Consider the following 18,256-nt stretch of genomic DNA (forward strand, 5'->3'; position numbering starts at 1 on the left):
TATAATTTTGTTTAATTGTTCTTGTGATAGTAACATTGGCAAGACTGCATTTATTGCTCATCCTAGTTTCACTGGTAAGATGGTAATTGAATGACACTTCAGACATTGCAGTCCAGGTAATGATGGGTGACCTCCAAGTAATATTATTTAAATAATGCAATTGTCAAATGAAAGATCAGGTCTGCATCATGATTTTTATCTGTATGTAAAGGATACAGATCTGTGATTCTTTTTTGTTTCCTTATTTTCCTTTTATCTTTAAGAGGTATTCTCTACATCCTAAGGTGAGAACGATCCTAGGCAACAATGTTATTTATAGAAAAACTTTCAAAACTTACTTTGACAACTCGATTGCTGTCTGTACATAATGTTTAGCACAGTTTTTTTTCCCTGGAGTAAGATTTCATAGGCTAGTGCTGCTCACGTTTCAGAAGAATCATCAAAGCCATGTTAATGAACAAAGATCCAGGTTCATCTTCCCATTCATAAAAGACAAAAACAAGAGGGAACAGTTTTGAAGTCATTTGTAAAAGAAGCAATTGTATTGTGAGATAAAATGTTTGCGTAGCAAGTATTTAGGATCCCGAATTAACCTGGTTCACAGGTTCAATGAAGACATTCAAGTGAGCATTAGGTGATTGTTTCTATTCAAACAATATGCAGTGTTATGGGGAAAAGGTAGGAGAATGACACTAATTCATGATGTTCATAGAGCTATTGCAAATGAATGGGCTGAGTGACCTCCTTGAGCACTATGGCAATACTAGAATTCTGAAATATCAATCACGATGACCATGTAAGTGTAGGATTGTTGTAAAATCCTATCTGGCTCACTAATGTCCTTTAGGACCACCATCACCTGGTCTGACTTCAGGCTCACAGTTTGACTCTCAACTGCACTCTGAAAAAAGCCTAGCAAAGCATTCAGCTAAGGGCAGTTAGGATTGAGCAATAAATACTGGCCTTGCCTGACTACTATAAGCATATGAACAAGTTTTTAAATGTAAGACATGAATCTGGAGCTGTGGGCCGAAGAGTTAACCTTTTACAGAGCTTTAGAGCTTGTATTTGGAGTTCATGCAGCTGGGCACATCATGTGAATTTCTGCTACTTGATCTGTGGCTTGAGTGTATTTACTTGTTTTCATTTTTTACGCAGCTTATTCTGTGGCTCACCGTTTGGCATCACTCTGAAACATTGAAAGAATAAATCCAGATGACTTCTCAAATCTAGAAGACATGCTTGTCTCTATGTGGGCTACAACTATTGAGGAAATGGAACTAGAATTGGAGTTGGGGAAGGATCGTCTGGAAAACTGGGAGGACGATTTTACAGTTTGGATAGCTTTCAAAGGGAGCATGAAGGATGATGATTTCGTGAATAAGCTAAACACAATCATTGATAATATGTCATGCCTTCTGGAGATGGGTAAGAACTCTATTCAAAGGATTAATGTTTTCAAATTATGCAGTCAGAATTAATTGCATAGGAAAGTACATAGATTTTGAATGTTACTTCTTCCCACCATTTTTAACTTGTTTCTCTTTATTATTATGGCCTAGACCAAACCCCCTCAAAATATATTCAGAAAGCCTAAACACTACTTTTTTTTTATTTTAAGGGCAAATGGAAGGCTTTGCGTTCCAGATTAGATTAGATTACATTAGTGTGGAAACAAGCTCTTTGGCCCAACAAGTCCACACCGACCCGCTGAAGCGCAACCCACCTATACCCCTACATTTACCCCTTACATAACACTACGGGCAATTTAGCATGGCCAATTCACCTGACCTGCACATCTTTTGGACTGTGGGAGGGAACCGGAGCACCCGGAGGAAACCCACGCAGACACGGGGAGAACGTGCAACTCCACACAGTCAGTTGCCTGAGGCGGGAATTGAACCCGGGTCTCCGGCACTATGAGGCAGCAGTGCTAACCAGTGTGCCACCGTGCCGCCCACAATGCAGATGCAATGTGATTGGTCAAACTACTCCATTTTTAAACAAAACAGACTTTGTATTTTAACTATAGTGTAAAAATAGACAAAATTAAGATAAAAGAATTAGCTTAACAGTAACTCTATCGAAATGCTTAACAAAATAATATACATGTTAAATATTACCAATTAACTGTTCCAATATAGTAACATCCCATAAACATGCCCTTGGGAAAGGCAAATTCAATAAAATAGATTGTCTCACGTGCAGTTCCAGCAACTGGAAGAGAGCCCTAACTTTAGCTTTAACAGCGAGGACAAAGAGCTTCCACATCCACCCTTAAAACCCCAGCAACGATAGAAAGCTAAAACTAAAAATCCTGATTGTATGGAAGCTTGACCCCACCCATTCAGGTTGCTTCTATTGTGGCAACATTTTTGAAAAAACAAGGCCTCACAAGCTGTTTACTGTATTGGCTTTGAGCAGACTGCTCGTTGCCTCTGAACCTTTCTTCACAAAACAAAACGAACAATATAGACATCTTAAAGCCATAGTATCATCAAATTACCTTTTTAAGGTTTAAATATGTTAATTACTGTTTCCAGTCATTTTTATTTCAACTTGTTCCAATTAATCCTTTATCTTGATATGAGTTCCTTCATCTGGTCAGTCAGCGAATGAAGAAGATACCAGTGTAGAGATGTTTGATCTAGCCTGTCCTGCAATAAAGAAAATTTGGTAGTAGTCAGTCTCTTGAAGCCTCAAAAGTTGGATTGAAAAGACTACAAGTACACATTGTGTTCAGACTGAGCTGTGATTTGCTAGCTTTGAATACCAAAAACTCTGCTTCTGAGATGCCATCTAAAAAGGCCACTTTTTAATTTTTCAAGTCCCATATTAAACCATTAACCTCTGATCTAACCCTCTTCTTTTTTTTTAATTAACCATGGTTAATGGCTTTAATAGGACATAATCTCCATCTTAGTGAAATGGCATTAAGTTAAATCATATTTGCAAATATTTCTTTTAATATCTTGAATAGTACTTTGGGAAGCAAGTACCAAATATCAAATATTTACTAACATTTCAACCAGATTCAGAGAAACTAAGGCCAGAGAAAGTGGAACCATGGAACAGTGTCCGTGTAACGTTTAATATTCCCCGTGAAGCTGCAGAGCGATTACGACTGATGGCTCAGAATAATAATCAACAGCTCCGAGATTTGGGCATTCTTTCTGTTCAGATTGAAGGTATTCCGTCTATTTCTGACATTTTAATGAATGCTTCATTGGATGAGTGGACATTCTAGTTGAGTTGTGCACAATTTCATCTAGATACTACAAATGGGTGAGAAGTCACCAAGTGCAACGGTTAATGTACTGCGCAAACTCTGGATAAATTCAGTTTCTACAATGTTAGCAGTGATACTTGATTATCAAAAATGTTTGCTTTTTTATGGAAATTAAGATGAACAATTAGTAATCCATATCAAACTTTTATCAATAAATCTGTGACAGGTTGAACTGTGAGTTGGAGGGAGAGATACTTCAATGTGGTTTGAGCAAGTTGAGTAAGTGGCTAAATGCATAGCAGATAAAGTATAATATGGATAAATGTGATGTTATCCACTTCAGCAAAAACTGGAAGGCAGATTATTGTCTGGTAGGATGGTGCATCAAGACCTGGGTGTCTTTGTACACCAAATGCTGAAAGTAAGCATGCAAGTGCAACAGGCAGTGAAAAAAAATGTTAGCCTTCATAGTGAGAAGATTCGAATATAGGAGCAGATGTATCTTGCTGCCTTGGTGAGACCATACCTTGGAGTATTGTGTGCAATTTTGGTTGTCTTATCTGAGGAAGGATATTCTGACAACAAAAGGAGGGAGTGCAACAAAGTTTACCAGACTGATTTCTGGGATGACAGGACTGACGTGGAATTAGAGACTGGATTAACGAGTGCTACATTCACTGGAGTTTAGAAGAAACCGATGAATTTCTAACAGGACTTGTCAGGGTAAACTCAAGAAGGATGTTCTGGATTAGTAGTGCTGGAAGAGCACAGCAGTTCAGGTAACATCCAAGGAGCTTCGAAATCGACGTTTTGGGCAGAAGCTCTTCAAGAAAGATGTGCCTAATGACTGGGGAATCCAAAATCAAGGATCAAGGATATGTATAGGCCATTTAGGATTAAGATGAGGAGAAACGTCTTCAGTGGTGAGCCTGCAAAATTCTATACCATAGAAGGAGATTGAGGCCACAACATTGAATTTTTACAAGAAAGAGTTATTGTTCTTTGACAGAAGAGATGAAAGGGTTTGGGGAGAAAGTGGGACAAGATTCTGAGGTGGAAGATCAGCCATGTCATATTGATTAATGGAGCAGGCCGAATGGCCTAGTCCTATTTTCTGTTTCTATGTAGAAAACTTCAAAAGTCTGAAAGTTTTTTTTTAAAAAATATGTTCTATTCCATTTCAGGTGAAGGAGTCATTAACTTGGCTCTGGGGCAGCAAAGAGGCCAAGAGATCAGAGTAAATGGGCCAGTGAATCAGATTAGAATGGAATCAGGATTTTCTTTACAAGGAGGTCAAGGTATGGAAAATATTCTACCTCCATGCACTTCTTGGAATGAGGTGATTGTATTGTTGCATTTTGAAAGAAATGGCAAATTAGATTCTGAGAAGTGCATTGTTGCTTTCTTTTTATGAAGTGAGATATATTTCCATAGGAGGTGGGCTGGGCAGAGTCTATAATACTGGCTGTACAGAGGAGTGATTATATAAGATGTAAAATCACAGTTATGATGAGAAAAACCATCTTTATTCACCTGTTCAAATCCCTTAAGCATCAATTGTTTAATAAATTATTTCTGGGGTTTGTTTTCAGTAATTACACTGGATGTTGATCCCTCTTCTCCACTCCTGCACATAAGTAACATTGTAAAGTGCACTATTTAATTAAAAAGTCTTCTGAATTAACATAAATAAGCAGTGTGACTGTTGTATCTAGATGGAAGAGAAAGTGAGCACTGCAGATGCTGGAGATCAGAGCTGAAAATGTGTTGCTGGAAAAGCGCAGCAGGTCAGGCAGCATCCAAGGAGCAGGAGAATCGACGTTTTGGGCATGAGCCCTTCTTCAGGAATCTAGATCCTGAATCCTGTTGTATCTAGATCCCGATACATGATCAGTTTTAAGAGAGTTGTAGTTCGAATGTAAAGTGTAATCAAAGAAAGAGATTGTCACTTGGTTAAAGGACTAGACTAGGTAATGAGAGAGTAATGTTACTCTTTTTCTTAGACTACAGGATGCACCAGGATCTTAACAAAAAATGTTTAGGCATGACCTTTGGATCTTAAGGCATTTGGTAATTTTAAATGTCTTACTCCAAAAACAGTGAGTCTTTTGGTCAAGCAAATACAATAACTAGGTAGATTTTAACTTTTCTCAACAAGGATAGTTGTTGGCTGTATTTACACATCTTGATATAATAATACTGAGTTTTAATCTGAGGACCGCATGGTATGACAAAGTGAAATTCTGCATAAAGAAGAAAATTCAGAGGCTTGCAAAATTGAATGCCTATTTGGCTATGTTAATAACCATGCATTAATGCTCATTAGTATTCAAAGTTATAAAATTTAGTATGGATCAGGATAATAATGTAGCAGAAGTAGGTGATGCCAATTGCAATTATTAATGAAACAATTATAATTCCATGTTTTGTTTTGGAACAAGGTTTGATTAGAATGAACAACCCATCGGCTTCCATGGTTCCTTCAAGTAGCAACATAGCAGGTTCCTTAGTTAGTAGTGGAGCAAGTTCAGAACTACTACAAAACCGAATACCACATTCCTCAACTCGAACCACCACCCAGCCTGGTAAGGAGGGGATTAAGCATATTAAAAACTTATTTCTTACAGAGGCAATACATGACGGAGAGCTTTCTGAAGGATGTGCATCTTTCCCCATACTAGGCTAGTTCAGCAGTGGATTTGTTTTGTACATGTATTTGAATTAATGTACATATTCCATAAAATACATTACATCTTTCTAGCTCTTAACTTTGCTGTTACTATGCATTAGCAATTTGAGTGGTTTTTGCCACTAATAGGATGCTGCTGTCAAGCCACAAAGGTATTTTGCCTATCACACAAATGAATCATGTGGTATGTGAACTTCATTGCCCATGTGTGCCAGGTATGTAGGCTATACGTCACAAAAACTGGCAGATTGTGTCAAACAGCATATCCCTTCAGTGTTCGCTACAGGCCGGTACCTAACCAAATTGAACTTGCAAAGCTTACAACCCAGAGCATTAGCTGTGATTCTTCATTTGGACAACGTCAGCTGGCTATCTTGTATGTGAAGAATTATGCTGACTGACAATTTAGAATTGTCAGTCAGGCTCACACTGTGGCACACCTGTGCATACTGGAAGCTGCATACACTAATGCATAGGGTGCTGTTCTTTGCAGACAGGCAAGTGCAATGAGCCTATTTCATTCAACCCAATAAAATTGGTGACAGCCATTTGCTAGTTCATTTCTCTGGCAATGCCATGATTAAACAGTCAGTTTTCCTGGTTTAAAATGTAAATAAAGCCTATCAATTAATCGTCAATCATTATTAATTGGTCCATTCCATGGCATCACCTCTACAAATCTGAGTCTACTTGCTTACAATCAGTACTCTCCTCATACAGTATCAATGTAGGCTTTCCTATTTAATTGCAGAGTTTGCAAATTATCCTGATGAATACAAGATGAAAAGCTTCAAAGACATCCTTTGTTTTTAGCAATTGTCTTCAGTTTGTAAATATACACATAACGTTGCCTGAATATAATGTCATAGAGATGTACAGCATGGAAACAGACCCTTCGGTCCAAACTGTCCATGCTGACCAGATATCCCAACCCAATCTAGTCCCACCTGCCAGCACCCGGCCCATATCCCTCCAAACCCTTCCTATTCATATACCCATCCAAATGCCTCTTAAATGTTGCATTTGTACCAGCCTCCACCACTTTCTCTGGTAGCTCATTCCATAACTCTTACCACCCTTTGTGTGAAAACGTTGCCCCATTAGTCTCTTTTATATGTTACCCCTCTCACCCTAAACCTATGCCCTCTAGTTCTGGACTCCCCAACCCCAGAGAAAAGACTTTGTCTATTTACCCTATCCATGCCTCTCATAATTTTGTAAACCTCTATAAGGTCACCCCTCAGCCTCCGACGCTCCAGGGAAAACAGCCCCAGCCTGTTCAGCCTCTCCCTATAACTCAAATCCACCAACCCTGGCAACATCCTTGTAAATCTTTTCTGAACCCTTTCAAGTTTCACAACACCTTTCCGATAGGAAGGAGACCAGAATTGCACGCAGTATTCCAACAGTGGCCTAACCAATGTCCAGTACAGCCGCAACATGACTTCCCAACCCCTGTACTCAATACTCTGACCAATAAAAGAAAGCATACCAAACGCCGCTTCTCAATCCTATCTACCTGTGACTCCATTTTCAGGGAGCTATGAACCTGCACTCCAAGGTCTCTTTGTTCAGCAACACTCCCTCGGACTTTACCATTAAGTGTATAAGTCCAGCTAAGATTTGCTTTCCCAAAATTCAGCACCTCACATTTATCTGAATTAAACTCCATCTGCCACTTAGCCAATTGGCCCATCTGTTCAAGAAACTGTTGTAATCTGAGGTATCCGTCTTCGCTGTCCACTACACTTCAAATTTTTGTCATCTGCAAACTTACTAACTGTGTCTCTTATGCTCACATCCAAATCTTTTATGTAAATGACAAAAAGTAGAGGACCCAGCACCGATCCTTGTGGCACTCCACTGGTCACAGGCCTCCAGTCTGAAAAAACAACCCACCACCACCACCCTCTGTTTTCTACCTTTGAGCCAGTTCTGCATCCAAATGGCTATTTCTCCCTGTATTCTGTGCGATCTAACCTTGCTAATCAGTCTCCCATGGGGAACCTTGTCATACGCCTTACTGCAGTCCATATTAGATCACATCTACTGCCCTGCCCTCATCAATCCTCATTGTTACTTCTTCAAAAAGCTCAATCACGTTTGTGAGACATGATTCCCCATGCACAAAACCATGTTGACTATCCCTAATCAGTCCTTGCCTTTCCAAATACATGTACATCCTGTCCCTCAGGATTCCCTCCAACAACTTGCCCACCACTGACATCAGGCTGACTGGTCTATAGTTCCCTGGCTTGTCCTTACCACCCTTCTTAAACTGTGGCACCATGTTAGCCGACCTCCAGTCTTCCGACACCTCACCTGTGACTACTGATGATACAAAATGTCCTTGAGTTTTAGATCATTTCTCAAATTAACTTGAACTCTGGTCTTCCGGCTGTTCAGCAGAGAGTTTTTCTACTTTTAATTATTATGTAAAGAGTTTTGAGCAAAGTACTGAACAGTTGTCATTGAATAGTTCATAATTCATGTTAACATAGTGGATTATTTAAACTGACACTACACCTGCAGGTTTCTTGTGGAGCATATTCATGTATTTATTTAAGTTGGTCATACTAGCATAATGTGCTGTGGCATAACAGGCTGCACATTCATGTTTGCATATCCAAAAATATAAGGTCTCATTTTGTTGTTGTGTGAAAGAGAGGTGCTTTACAGAAGTGGCAGAATGCACATTTTTCTGGCCCAAATAGGAAATTATATGTAAGGATGTAAGACACATCTAATGCAAATTAATAACCTTTCATATTTTGAATAGTGAATTTGCAAACCTGAATGCATTAATGCCAGCCAGGAACTACTTTTGCATGAGACTTTTGTTTCTTGTTAATTTTTCTACTGATTACAGGCATTCTCATTTTCAGTCATCTTGTCACGCTGGAATTATTGAATATGTTCAAAATTTGTGGATTAGATATTTTCATGGGATCAGTTCACTGGTCATTCCCATAAGTAGAATACCTATCCCATTATGAGGAGGGCATCTTATTCCAAGATATAGTTAAATGATGTGAGTTGGTAAATGGAATGTCAACTGTTTCATCCATTGTCTAAGGTCATGTTGCACTATTTAAATTCTTCTCCGCATGAAAGATTGACAGTAAAGCATTCAAGCTAACTGATGCTGTATTTTCACATCAGCCTGGTGTCAGAGGGTAAGTGAGCTCAAGCCCTCTGATCGTTACTTGTACCTGGAGGTTTGACCTACCAAGGGCACTAAATTAAATTAACCATGAGAAATAATGTACAGTGAATGAATGTTGGCTAATTGTTCAATTTACAACTCGTGATGCAGTGATATTGTCTCTACCTCTAAGCCAGGAGACCAGAATTCAAATCCCACTTGCTGCAGAGATATCTAAAATATCTCTGAAAAGGTTGATTAGAAAATATGTGCAATTGATGACTCAAAACTTTGGAACCTGAATAAATGCGGATAGCAAATCTTTTTCAAGGAGCTAAAAGCTTTAGTTTAAAGGCCATAAAAATTGTAGTTTCTTCCTGCAATTCTGGGTTAATATTGGGTCAAAATGTGCTGTATTTCATTGGAGTTGCACTGTAAAAGCTGAAACTAATTGTTCCGGCAACATCAAATTTAAAACTGTAGCCGGGCAATACAAATAAACCACAAAACTCTACAGAATCTTAAGATGAGGTAAAAACAATGACTGCAGATGCTGGAAACCAGATTCTGGATCAATGGTGCTGGAAGAGCACAGCAATGTCATACTACATCTGAATTGTTAATAATATTTATCTCTGCAGATGCTACCAGACCTACTGAGTTCCTGCAGCATTCACTATGTTTGTTATATATCTACAGGTGTTAATTTCAGTATTGAAAGCATTGTACTTATCATTTTATAATGTTTGAAATTAAATGCATTTTCTTCTTTTTAAACAAGATATGGATTCTGTTTTGTCAACGCTAAACCTTCAAGCATCAAGCCATCCCTCTGGATCGTTGCCTTCACAGACTAATATTGTGCAAACGATGTCAACCAACAGGCAGATTGTCCCAGCCAACCTTCAGCCTCATCAATTGCAGGGGGTGCGGCCTCCATTTAACCGGGCTCAAATTTCCATAGCTGCCACGTGGAACCAAGTCCCAGCTGCAGCAATCCAGTCATCTACACAGGGGGCCTTAGGAACCCTCGCAAATCAGATCTGGAAGAAGGCTCCAATGCCTGGACAAATGCAGCCCCAGCAACTTCAGGTCAGACCGTCCCTGGCAACTGTGCAGACACCAGCTCACCCTCCTCCTCCATACCCATTTGGAAGTCAGCAAACATCACAAAGCCTTCAAACCTTTTGTCAACCTTGCAGCTCCCCACAGTTTGCATCACCGCCCCCTAAGAACCATCAGGGAGGACCTTCTCGAGTACCTACGCCCTTGCAACAGCCTCACCTAACCAACAAGTCTCCAGTCTCGTCTCCTTCCTCTTTCCAGCAAAGCTCACCTTCTTCTTCTCCAACGGTGAACCAGCCACAGCAGCACATAGGACCCAGGACGCCTCAGAGCAGCTCCCTCCCTCAAACGTTTCAGCCAGCTGTGTGCCAGAGTTCTCCAAGTCGAGGTCCTGTAGTTCAGCAAGGAAATGTGCCTGCTGGGTTTATGATGCAAGCAAATCAGGTGGCACAGAGTTCCCATTCTGGTATAGGAAGTAAGTGTTGACACATTTGGAAATAAATTGCCAGTAAATAAATAATAATGCATTTTTATTTTGAGGGATCAAGTCAAATGCTACGGGGAACAGAAATCTGAGGAAGTGTGAACTGTCCTGTGCATTGTGCACTCAATCACTTGAGTGTGCATATTTTCCAATTAAGCCCAAAGCTAATTAAAATAGTTAGTTTTGCTTCCCTGATGGTTAACTTTTAAAATAAAAGATTCTATCCCAATGCCCATTTTTAACATAAAACCAACATAATGCCTTTAGTCTTCATACTTTTCTATTACTACTCCCATTGTCTTTGTTTTGCACGTATTTGTTTTAGTTCATAAAATAAATGTTATCGTTACTCCATATAATTTGCTCCCCCCCACCCCCACCCCCACTTCTGGCTGTTAGTTTCAGAATTGATAGCTTTGTACAATGATCCTTTACCCACAAAAAAAACTGATTGGAAAAGCCCAAATTCATCTGCCAGGCCGTTTTAAGCTTTGTTTTACTTACAGCCTTGTAGCCAAGTGATCAGTTACACTTCCCTCCCATTCTTCCAGTGATCAAATTTTCAATTGGAACAGATCAGAAACTTTATAGAAGAGTTATATGCACTTCACCCTATTCAGAAAAGCACTGATACTGTTTAGTGTATGTGTTCCAATGTTTGAGTGGAAGTATTGTATTAGTTATGTTTGGTGGAAACTAGACTGATCTGTGTGAATGATTTACCATTCTGTTGTACCTTTATCAAATGTTTAATACCAAGATTTGATCAGAATTAGAACTGGAAATGTGTTGCTGGAAAAGCGCAGCAGGTCAGGCAGCATCCAGGGAACAGGAGAATCGGGCTTATGCCCGAAACGTCGATTCTCCTGTTCCCTGGATGCTGCCTGACCTGCGCTTTTCCAGCAACACATTTCCAGCTCTGATCTCCAGCATCTGCAGACCTCACTTTCTCCTTTGATCAGAATTAGTCAGGTGATCTTATTTCTTTAAGGCTCCTTCCTCAAATGTAAATATTGTGAAATGGGAATTACTAGCGTTTAAAATTTGCCATCGAAAGATAGGGTATCGAAGGTGATGCAGAGTGTATCTACTTTTAATGTTGTTGGTTATTTAATGTTGTTGGTTACTATTGGAAAGAATTTATTTATTATTGGTTCTGATTATTCAGTGTTAATTTTCATTTAATTGATCAGCCATATGATCTCCTGTATTTTAAAAATACACTCACTAAATTCTGTTTGCTATTCAGAGGTGACAGAAATATTAACTCTGTACAGTCTGGATTGAAATCTTAATTCTCAAAGATGAAAAGAAAATGATTTTATTTTACATGGCATACCTGTTAGGCGATCGTGTTTTAATTGTCAACCAAGATGCAGTAAATTCCCTCCAGATTGCAATATGCCATTTCAGAGTTCTGAGCTCATAATCTACTTGGGCAATTCATTGCTCCACTGAAGTAGTACTGCACTTTGAGGTGTTATTTTTTGGGTACGATATGGTGAATGAGCTGGATGTAAAAGATCCAGTGATAATACTTGAAAAGCAAGGGAGTTTTCTGTGGTGTTTGGGCCAGTATTTATCCTGCAATCGACATCAAAAAAAGATAATCTGGTTAATTTTTGCTTGTGACCTCTTGCTGTGGGCAAACTGTCCCATTTGCAATTTTGCTAAAGGTCACTGTCCTTCAAAAGAATTTCATTCTCTGTGAAATGCTTTAGAACATCCTGAGATCATTAGCACCATATAAATGTAAGTTACTTTCTCCACTGCAAGGGTTGTTTTATGAAATGGCATTAAATTAGCAGCAATACTGAAATGAAAACTCAACTGTCGCTCTTTCCCTTAGGTATGCCAAAGCGTCTTCCACCAACCTTTCCTCCAAGTCAGCCTAATCAGATCTTTACTCAAGCGCAGATAAACCAAGCTGTTGCATCGGGCACCTCAATGAACAGTGGAATTCTGCAGGCACAGCCCAACCAGAATGTACAGCATACAGGTTGTTTTATTTTCTCTCTCCCAGAAAATAGATTAGTATTTGAGCATTGTTCATTGAAGGAATTGACACAGGATGAGAGTGGTGGGGGCAGCTGCACTCCATGTGAGAAATGATTAAATCCCATTTCACTGTGGTAATGGAATCAAACACATGATCCATGACATTATTGAACTAGAAATTTCACCTATGCTGATGTCGGAGTGAGCCATTGCTTTTAATCATAAGCATGTTTTAATGATGAACAGAATTTAATTTTTTGAGTTCTGAAATGGAGGAACATTTTCTCCTTAAATGAATAAAGACAGGATTGGTTTGAAAAAAATTAATGCTGTTTTGCTTTTTGTTTCTAGGTGGTCAAAATAGTGCTACTTCCCAAAATCCAATGAATGTACAGTCTCATGGGCCCCCTAATGTAATGCAGGCAAATCTTGTTGGACTTCATGGAAACCTGAACAACCAACAATCTATCAGTGCTCCTCAGGTGAATGTGGGTAATGTGCAAGGACAGCAGGGCCCTCAATCACAGTTTGTCGGGATGCATCAACAGATTGTACCTACACAGGGACAGATGATGAATGTTCAATCCCAAGGTCTACATCCTCCAAACCAGATGATTATTTCTCGTCCTCAGCTCATCCAGAATCAAATGATGATGGCGGCATCTCAAGGCCATAATATAATTCCATCTGGACAGAGAATGACTCCACCCAAGCAGTTGCATTCACAGCAGGGTCAGCAAATCATGACTACGCATGGGCAAATAATAGGAGCTCCAGGTCAAGTCATATTACAGCAAAGCCAGATGATGGGACTTCCTGAGCAAGTTGTAGTCAGTCAGGTGCAGGGAAACAAATCAGCATTCAATAATCAGAACCAGCAAAATACAATTGCAGGGCCAAGTCAAATGATGAGGGGACCTGCCACAAACACTCAAGGTAATATGGTTCAATTTTCCACACCGATGATCCAGCAGAATCCTCTGAATGGGAATTCTTCTCAAGGGATTGGAATGCAAGGACAAGTACTTAGACCTTCAGTATCTCATCTATCTCAACAACATGGTGGTGACCTTACAACATCAGCTAGTGATGTCAATCTAACACAGATGCTCCCTGATGTACAAATGCAGCAAAGTGTAGTTGCTTCTCACATGCAGACAATGCAGGCAGGTAGCTCTGCTGGGCCTCATTTTTCAGGGCATAGCATGCCTTTCAATACTCCTTATAGCACCACTGCAAGTGGGAGTCCAATGACATTAGCCACTGCCTCTGGTTTTCCAAACAACAAAGATGTCACTCTGACCAGTCCATTGCTTGTCAATCTGCTGCAGAGTGATATCACATCTGCACAGTTTGCAATGACCAACAAGCAAAACAACCAGAATGCCAACAAACCGAAAAAGAAAAAACCTTCACGATCGCAGAAGAAAAAGAACAGTGGAGTTCAGCAGCCAGAAGAGCAAATGCAGCATGTGTAAGTTTCTTTTTAAAAGAATGGTGCTCTTCCCTGGAGCATACTAGGCAATTTTTTTAAAGTGTCTATGCTAGATGTTTTGGCTGGTGATATTACAAATTGCTTGAAATCGAAGGAGTCCCTTGTGTTTGAAATGCACACCACCTTGTTGCATCTTAACTCTGTTGTGTTAGTATTGAGCTTGGTCTAAATTTTATTTTTTTTAATATAATAGTTTTCTTTATTTTCCTTTTCCTGTCAATTTTCTCCCCTTGTTTTCCCACCTTCCAAAAACATTGACCCTTTGCAGGGATCTAGCTCCACAGGTGCCAAGAGTCTTCTGGCCATTCCTCATGCGTGAGCCAAGACAGTGAGTATCAACACGCTATTCTATAGTGTGGTCATTGTAACCAAGCCCAACCCTATCCTTACCCAACATTTTAATAAGGATCGTTGGAATGAAATTTTCCCTATTCTCTCCAGTCAAAGAGGCCAGTTGCACCTTCCTGTTTGTTCTTTCCTGTAACATTGCACAGATAAGTGATCAAACCCATGACCTTCTTGATTTCTACCCTTCAGGCCATCATTAACTTAACCAGCTGACTCTTCAAGGAAAGTATTACTTTATATCTTTAAGCAAACTGGATTATGATTCAATCTATTCCTCCTGTTCCCCTTTCTTCTCTAATGGACAGGAACCTAACTATTTGCTTCTGGTCAGAGTATGGAAATCCAAATGAAAATACTGAGTGAGCTCAACTTCACTCTTACTCCCTCCGTCTAATACTGAGTGTTAAAGGTGGACAAATGGGTCAGATGCTCAATGATCTTCAGCTCTAAGTTCAGAAAAAAATCCCTTGCTATAGCAATGGGACATTCACAGTTTCCACCCTATGTATCCTGATGACATTGATGAAAGAAGCTATTAAAGTACACACTTATTTCAAATAAACATTTTCTTTTGCTATGGGCTAGGTGTATATTTAACACCTGTTTTCACATTGTACTCCAGCAACTGTAATACAGCATTGGGATAAAGGATTCAAACTGAATGACAGTTTAGGCTTGAAGGGCTGAATGCCCTAATCTTCCCAGTTTCTATATTTAGCAGGGACAGAATCAGGAAAAATTAAATTCTTTGCAAGTGTCAATATTTTTACATTTTCTCTGTGTAAAATACTCTTTCTTTTTACAGGTGAAGTATTTCTGTAGTGGGAGTCATTGTTGTAATATAGTAAAATGTGGTACCTAATTTATATGCAACAAGGCTCCAAAAGCAATCTGATAAATAATCTGATAAATGATCAGATAATTCAATTTGCTGGTGTTGACTGAAAGGTGAATGTAACATATAATCTTTCAAATCCACCCAAGAGGATAAGCAGCTCATTGGAAGGATAACACATCCCACAGTTCACTCCTATTTAGGACAACATTGATATGAGCCCAGAATACTTGTACGATTTTCTGGAGTCTGGATGGACTCCAGATTTAGTTGAAGATGCTGCTATTGAACAATTTCAAACTTTTCTTTTGGTCTGCTTTTACATATCAAGATGCTTGTTGAGCAATTTACGGTTTGTTCGCTGATATTCTGTTGATCGATCTGAATACTAATGGAACAACAATAATTATTTTTCAGTTTTCACCATCTTTTTGGGAAAACGTCAGACTTCAGTCCTCTGCTTTCTAAGTTTGTTTAGCTGATTGATACCATTGACTTCTGGGGAAAGTTAAGAGTTACAGTTTAATGTACAATTTACTTGTGTAATAATTCTAATTTAGCATTTTAATTGCTTCTACCATTAATTCCAGATCTGTAACACACCATTCATTTGACAGTATATTTATTTTCAGTGCTTGCAAGGATAAAATGTAGAACTGCACTACTGGATTTTATTGGCTGTTCAAGTGACTAATTTTACATACTTGTCCAAGATTACACTTTACCATTTTGTTCTTGCTGTCTCAGGCTACTTAGCTGATGCTTTCAGTTATTCTATAATAGCTAATGTTTTTGTTTATATGTTCTTCATAATTGGTCTTCTACATTGAAAGAATATCTGTACATCTATATTTCACGGATAGACTAAATATCAAGTATTGAGGCTTAAAGTCAGTGCAGCCACCTTCATCCAAACGGCCTGCATTCTACAGGTCAGCTTTTAAAGTGCACCTGTGTTAGTATCTCCCACACTTGACAAACACAAGGAACTGTGGGTAATTATTCCCTACAAACCAACCGACTCCCACAGCTACCTGGACTACACCTCCTCCCATCCTGCCCCCTGTAAAAACGCCATCCCATTCTCCCAATTCCTTCGTCTCCGCCGCATCTGCTCCCAGGAGGACCAGTATATCAAAGTTGAAACTTTATTGCTGGAACAGCACAGCAGGTCAGGCAGCATCCAGGGAACAGGAGATTCGACGTTTCGGGCACAGGCCCTTCTTCAGGAATGAGCAGAGAGTGTTCAGCAGGAGAAGATAAAAGGTAGGGAGGAGGGACTTGGAGGAGGGGCGTTGGAAATGTGATAGGTGGAAAGAGGTCAAGGTGAGGGTGATAGGTCGGTGTAGGATGGAGGCGGAGAGGTCAAGGAGAAGGCTGCAGGTCAGGAAGGCGGTGCCGGGCTGGAGGGATCCGGCTGAGACAAGGTGGGGGAGGGGGGATGAAGAAACTGGTGAAGTCCATGTTCATCCCCTGTGGTTGGAGGGTTCCCAGTCGGAAGATAAGACGCTCCTCCTCCGACCGTCTGGTTGTTGTGGTTTGGCGGTGGATGAGTCCAATGACCTGCATATCCTCGGTGGAGTGGGAGGGGGAGTTGAAATGCTGTGCTACAGGTTGGTTGGGTTGGTTCGTCTGGGTGGCCCAGAGAACCGCAGGGGATGAACTTGGACTTCACCAGTTTCTTCATCCCCCCTCACCTTGTCTCAGCCGAATCCCTCCAGCCCGACACCGCCTTCCTGACCTGCAGTCTTCTTCTTGACCTCTCCGCCTCCATCCTACTCCGACCTATCACCCTCACCTTGACCTCTTTCCACCTATCACATTTCCAACGCCCCTCCTCCAAGTCCCTCCTCCCTACCTTTTATCTTCTCCTGCTGAACACTCTCTGCTCATTCCTGAAGAAGGGCCTGTGCCCGAAACGTCGAATCTCCTGTTCCCTGGATGCTGCCTGACCTGCTGTGCTGTTCCAGCAATAAAGTTTCAAAATTATTCCATGAAACAGCCTTGGAAAAAGATTCATACAATTACTCTGTATCTGAATCATCAGAAGCACTCCAAAATAGTTTTGCTTGCAGTGAAATATTCTGTGTAGGCAAATGTATTATGTATCTTTCCCCTCATCTCCCACCTCCCCAAAATCCTTAGTTTGCTGTTGCATTTCTCATTGGCCCTGATCCAGTTAGCCTTACAGTTGTCATTCGGGACAGCAATGGAGCTCAGACTGCCAGGTTTAGTTTCAGAATATAACTGCTGAAGAGCCATTGTTCATGGACTAATTCTCCTGAGTTGCCACCAGCAGGACTGAGAAGACAAATCCCGCACTCCAGTAGACTCCAGCTGAAAAGTTGGAATCCATACGTTCAAGCATATGTACCCTCTACTACCTCCTAGTTTTGGCCTAAGTTTTAGTCCCAAATTCTGTATTGTGACTACTTCAGTTTGGTTCCCAAATTCCTACTGTTGGCCTTAAAAACATATCACAAAGTATGAAAGATAAACTTTTCTGTGAGGGGTAAAAGCCACGAGCATCCAAATGAAAGTTTTTTTGGTATCTTTGGCAATATAACCACTTCCTTTTGCATGCCTGCTCAAGCTTCAGGCCAGCTTTTTAAAAATTGACACAAATAAAATATGATGGTAGTATATCATGAGTTTCAAGATCACATACTACTCTTGTATTTTTTTCTGTCTTATTGCTTATTCTGACCAGTAATGATGTATCAGTAAAATTGAACATTGAAGTTGTATTTTACTAATTTGGACAAAAGAATGCACATTAGCCAGATAATTAACATCCACACTTTCAATCCAAAACAAACTTTGGGCCATTAACAAGATGATGGAATAAAAGAGTATCATTTTAAGCAAGTCAAAACTTGACATGGAAGAGGAGATTTGAATATAACAAATGAAAATTATTTTTACACTTCCAGGCCTCTGAAAAATCTGTTCCTTTCCTTAAGTTTCA

The 18,256-nt window shown here is 39.9% G+C and overlaps 1 protein-coding gene across 5 annotated transcripts in view; it reads left to right on the plus strand.

Annotated features, from left to right (window-relative positions):
• ncoa6 (nuclear receptor coactivator 6) overlaps positions 1-18,256 on the plus strand; it is a 57,026-nt gene that overhangs the window by 12,692 nt on the left and 26,078 nt on the right. For 4 of the 5 annotated variants that reach the window (XM_043710751.1, XM_043710747.1, XM_043710749.1 and 1 more), the window contains exons 2-9: positions 1,159-1,428; positions 3,033-3,188; positions 4,414-4,527; positions 5,671-5,814; positions 9,845-10,603; positions 12,462-12,611; positions 12,962-14,084; positions 14,374-14,433. In XM_043710751.1, coding sequence (XP_043566686.1) covers positions 1,239-1,428; positions 3,033-3,188; positions 4,414-4,527; positions 5,671-5,814; positions 9,845-10,603; positions 12,462-12,611; positions 12,962-14,084; positions 14,374-14,433 — 2,696 coding nt within the window. In that variant the 5' untranslated portion in view covers positions 1,159-1,238. The remainder of the gene's footprint in view (positions 1-1,158; positions 1,429-3,032; positions 3,189-4,413; positions 4,528-5,670; positions 5,815-9,844; positions 10,604-12,461; positions 12,612-12,961; positions 14,085-14,373; positions 14,434-18,256) is intronic. The other variant, XM_043710750.1, reaches the window with a different exon arrangement.

This window comes from Chiloscyllium plagiosum, chromosome 20, assembly GCF_004010195.1.
Source record: "Chiloscyllium plagiosum isolate BGI_BamShark_2017 chromosome 20, ASM401019v2, whole genome shotgun sequence".
NCBI lineage: Eukaryota > Metazoa > Chordata > Chondrichthyes > Orectolobiformes > Hemiscylliidae > Chiloscyllium > Chiloscyllium plagiosum.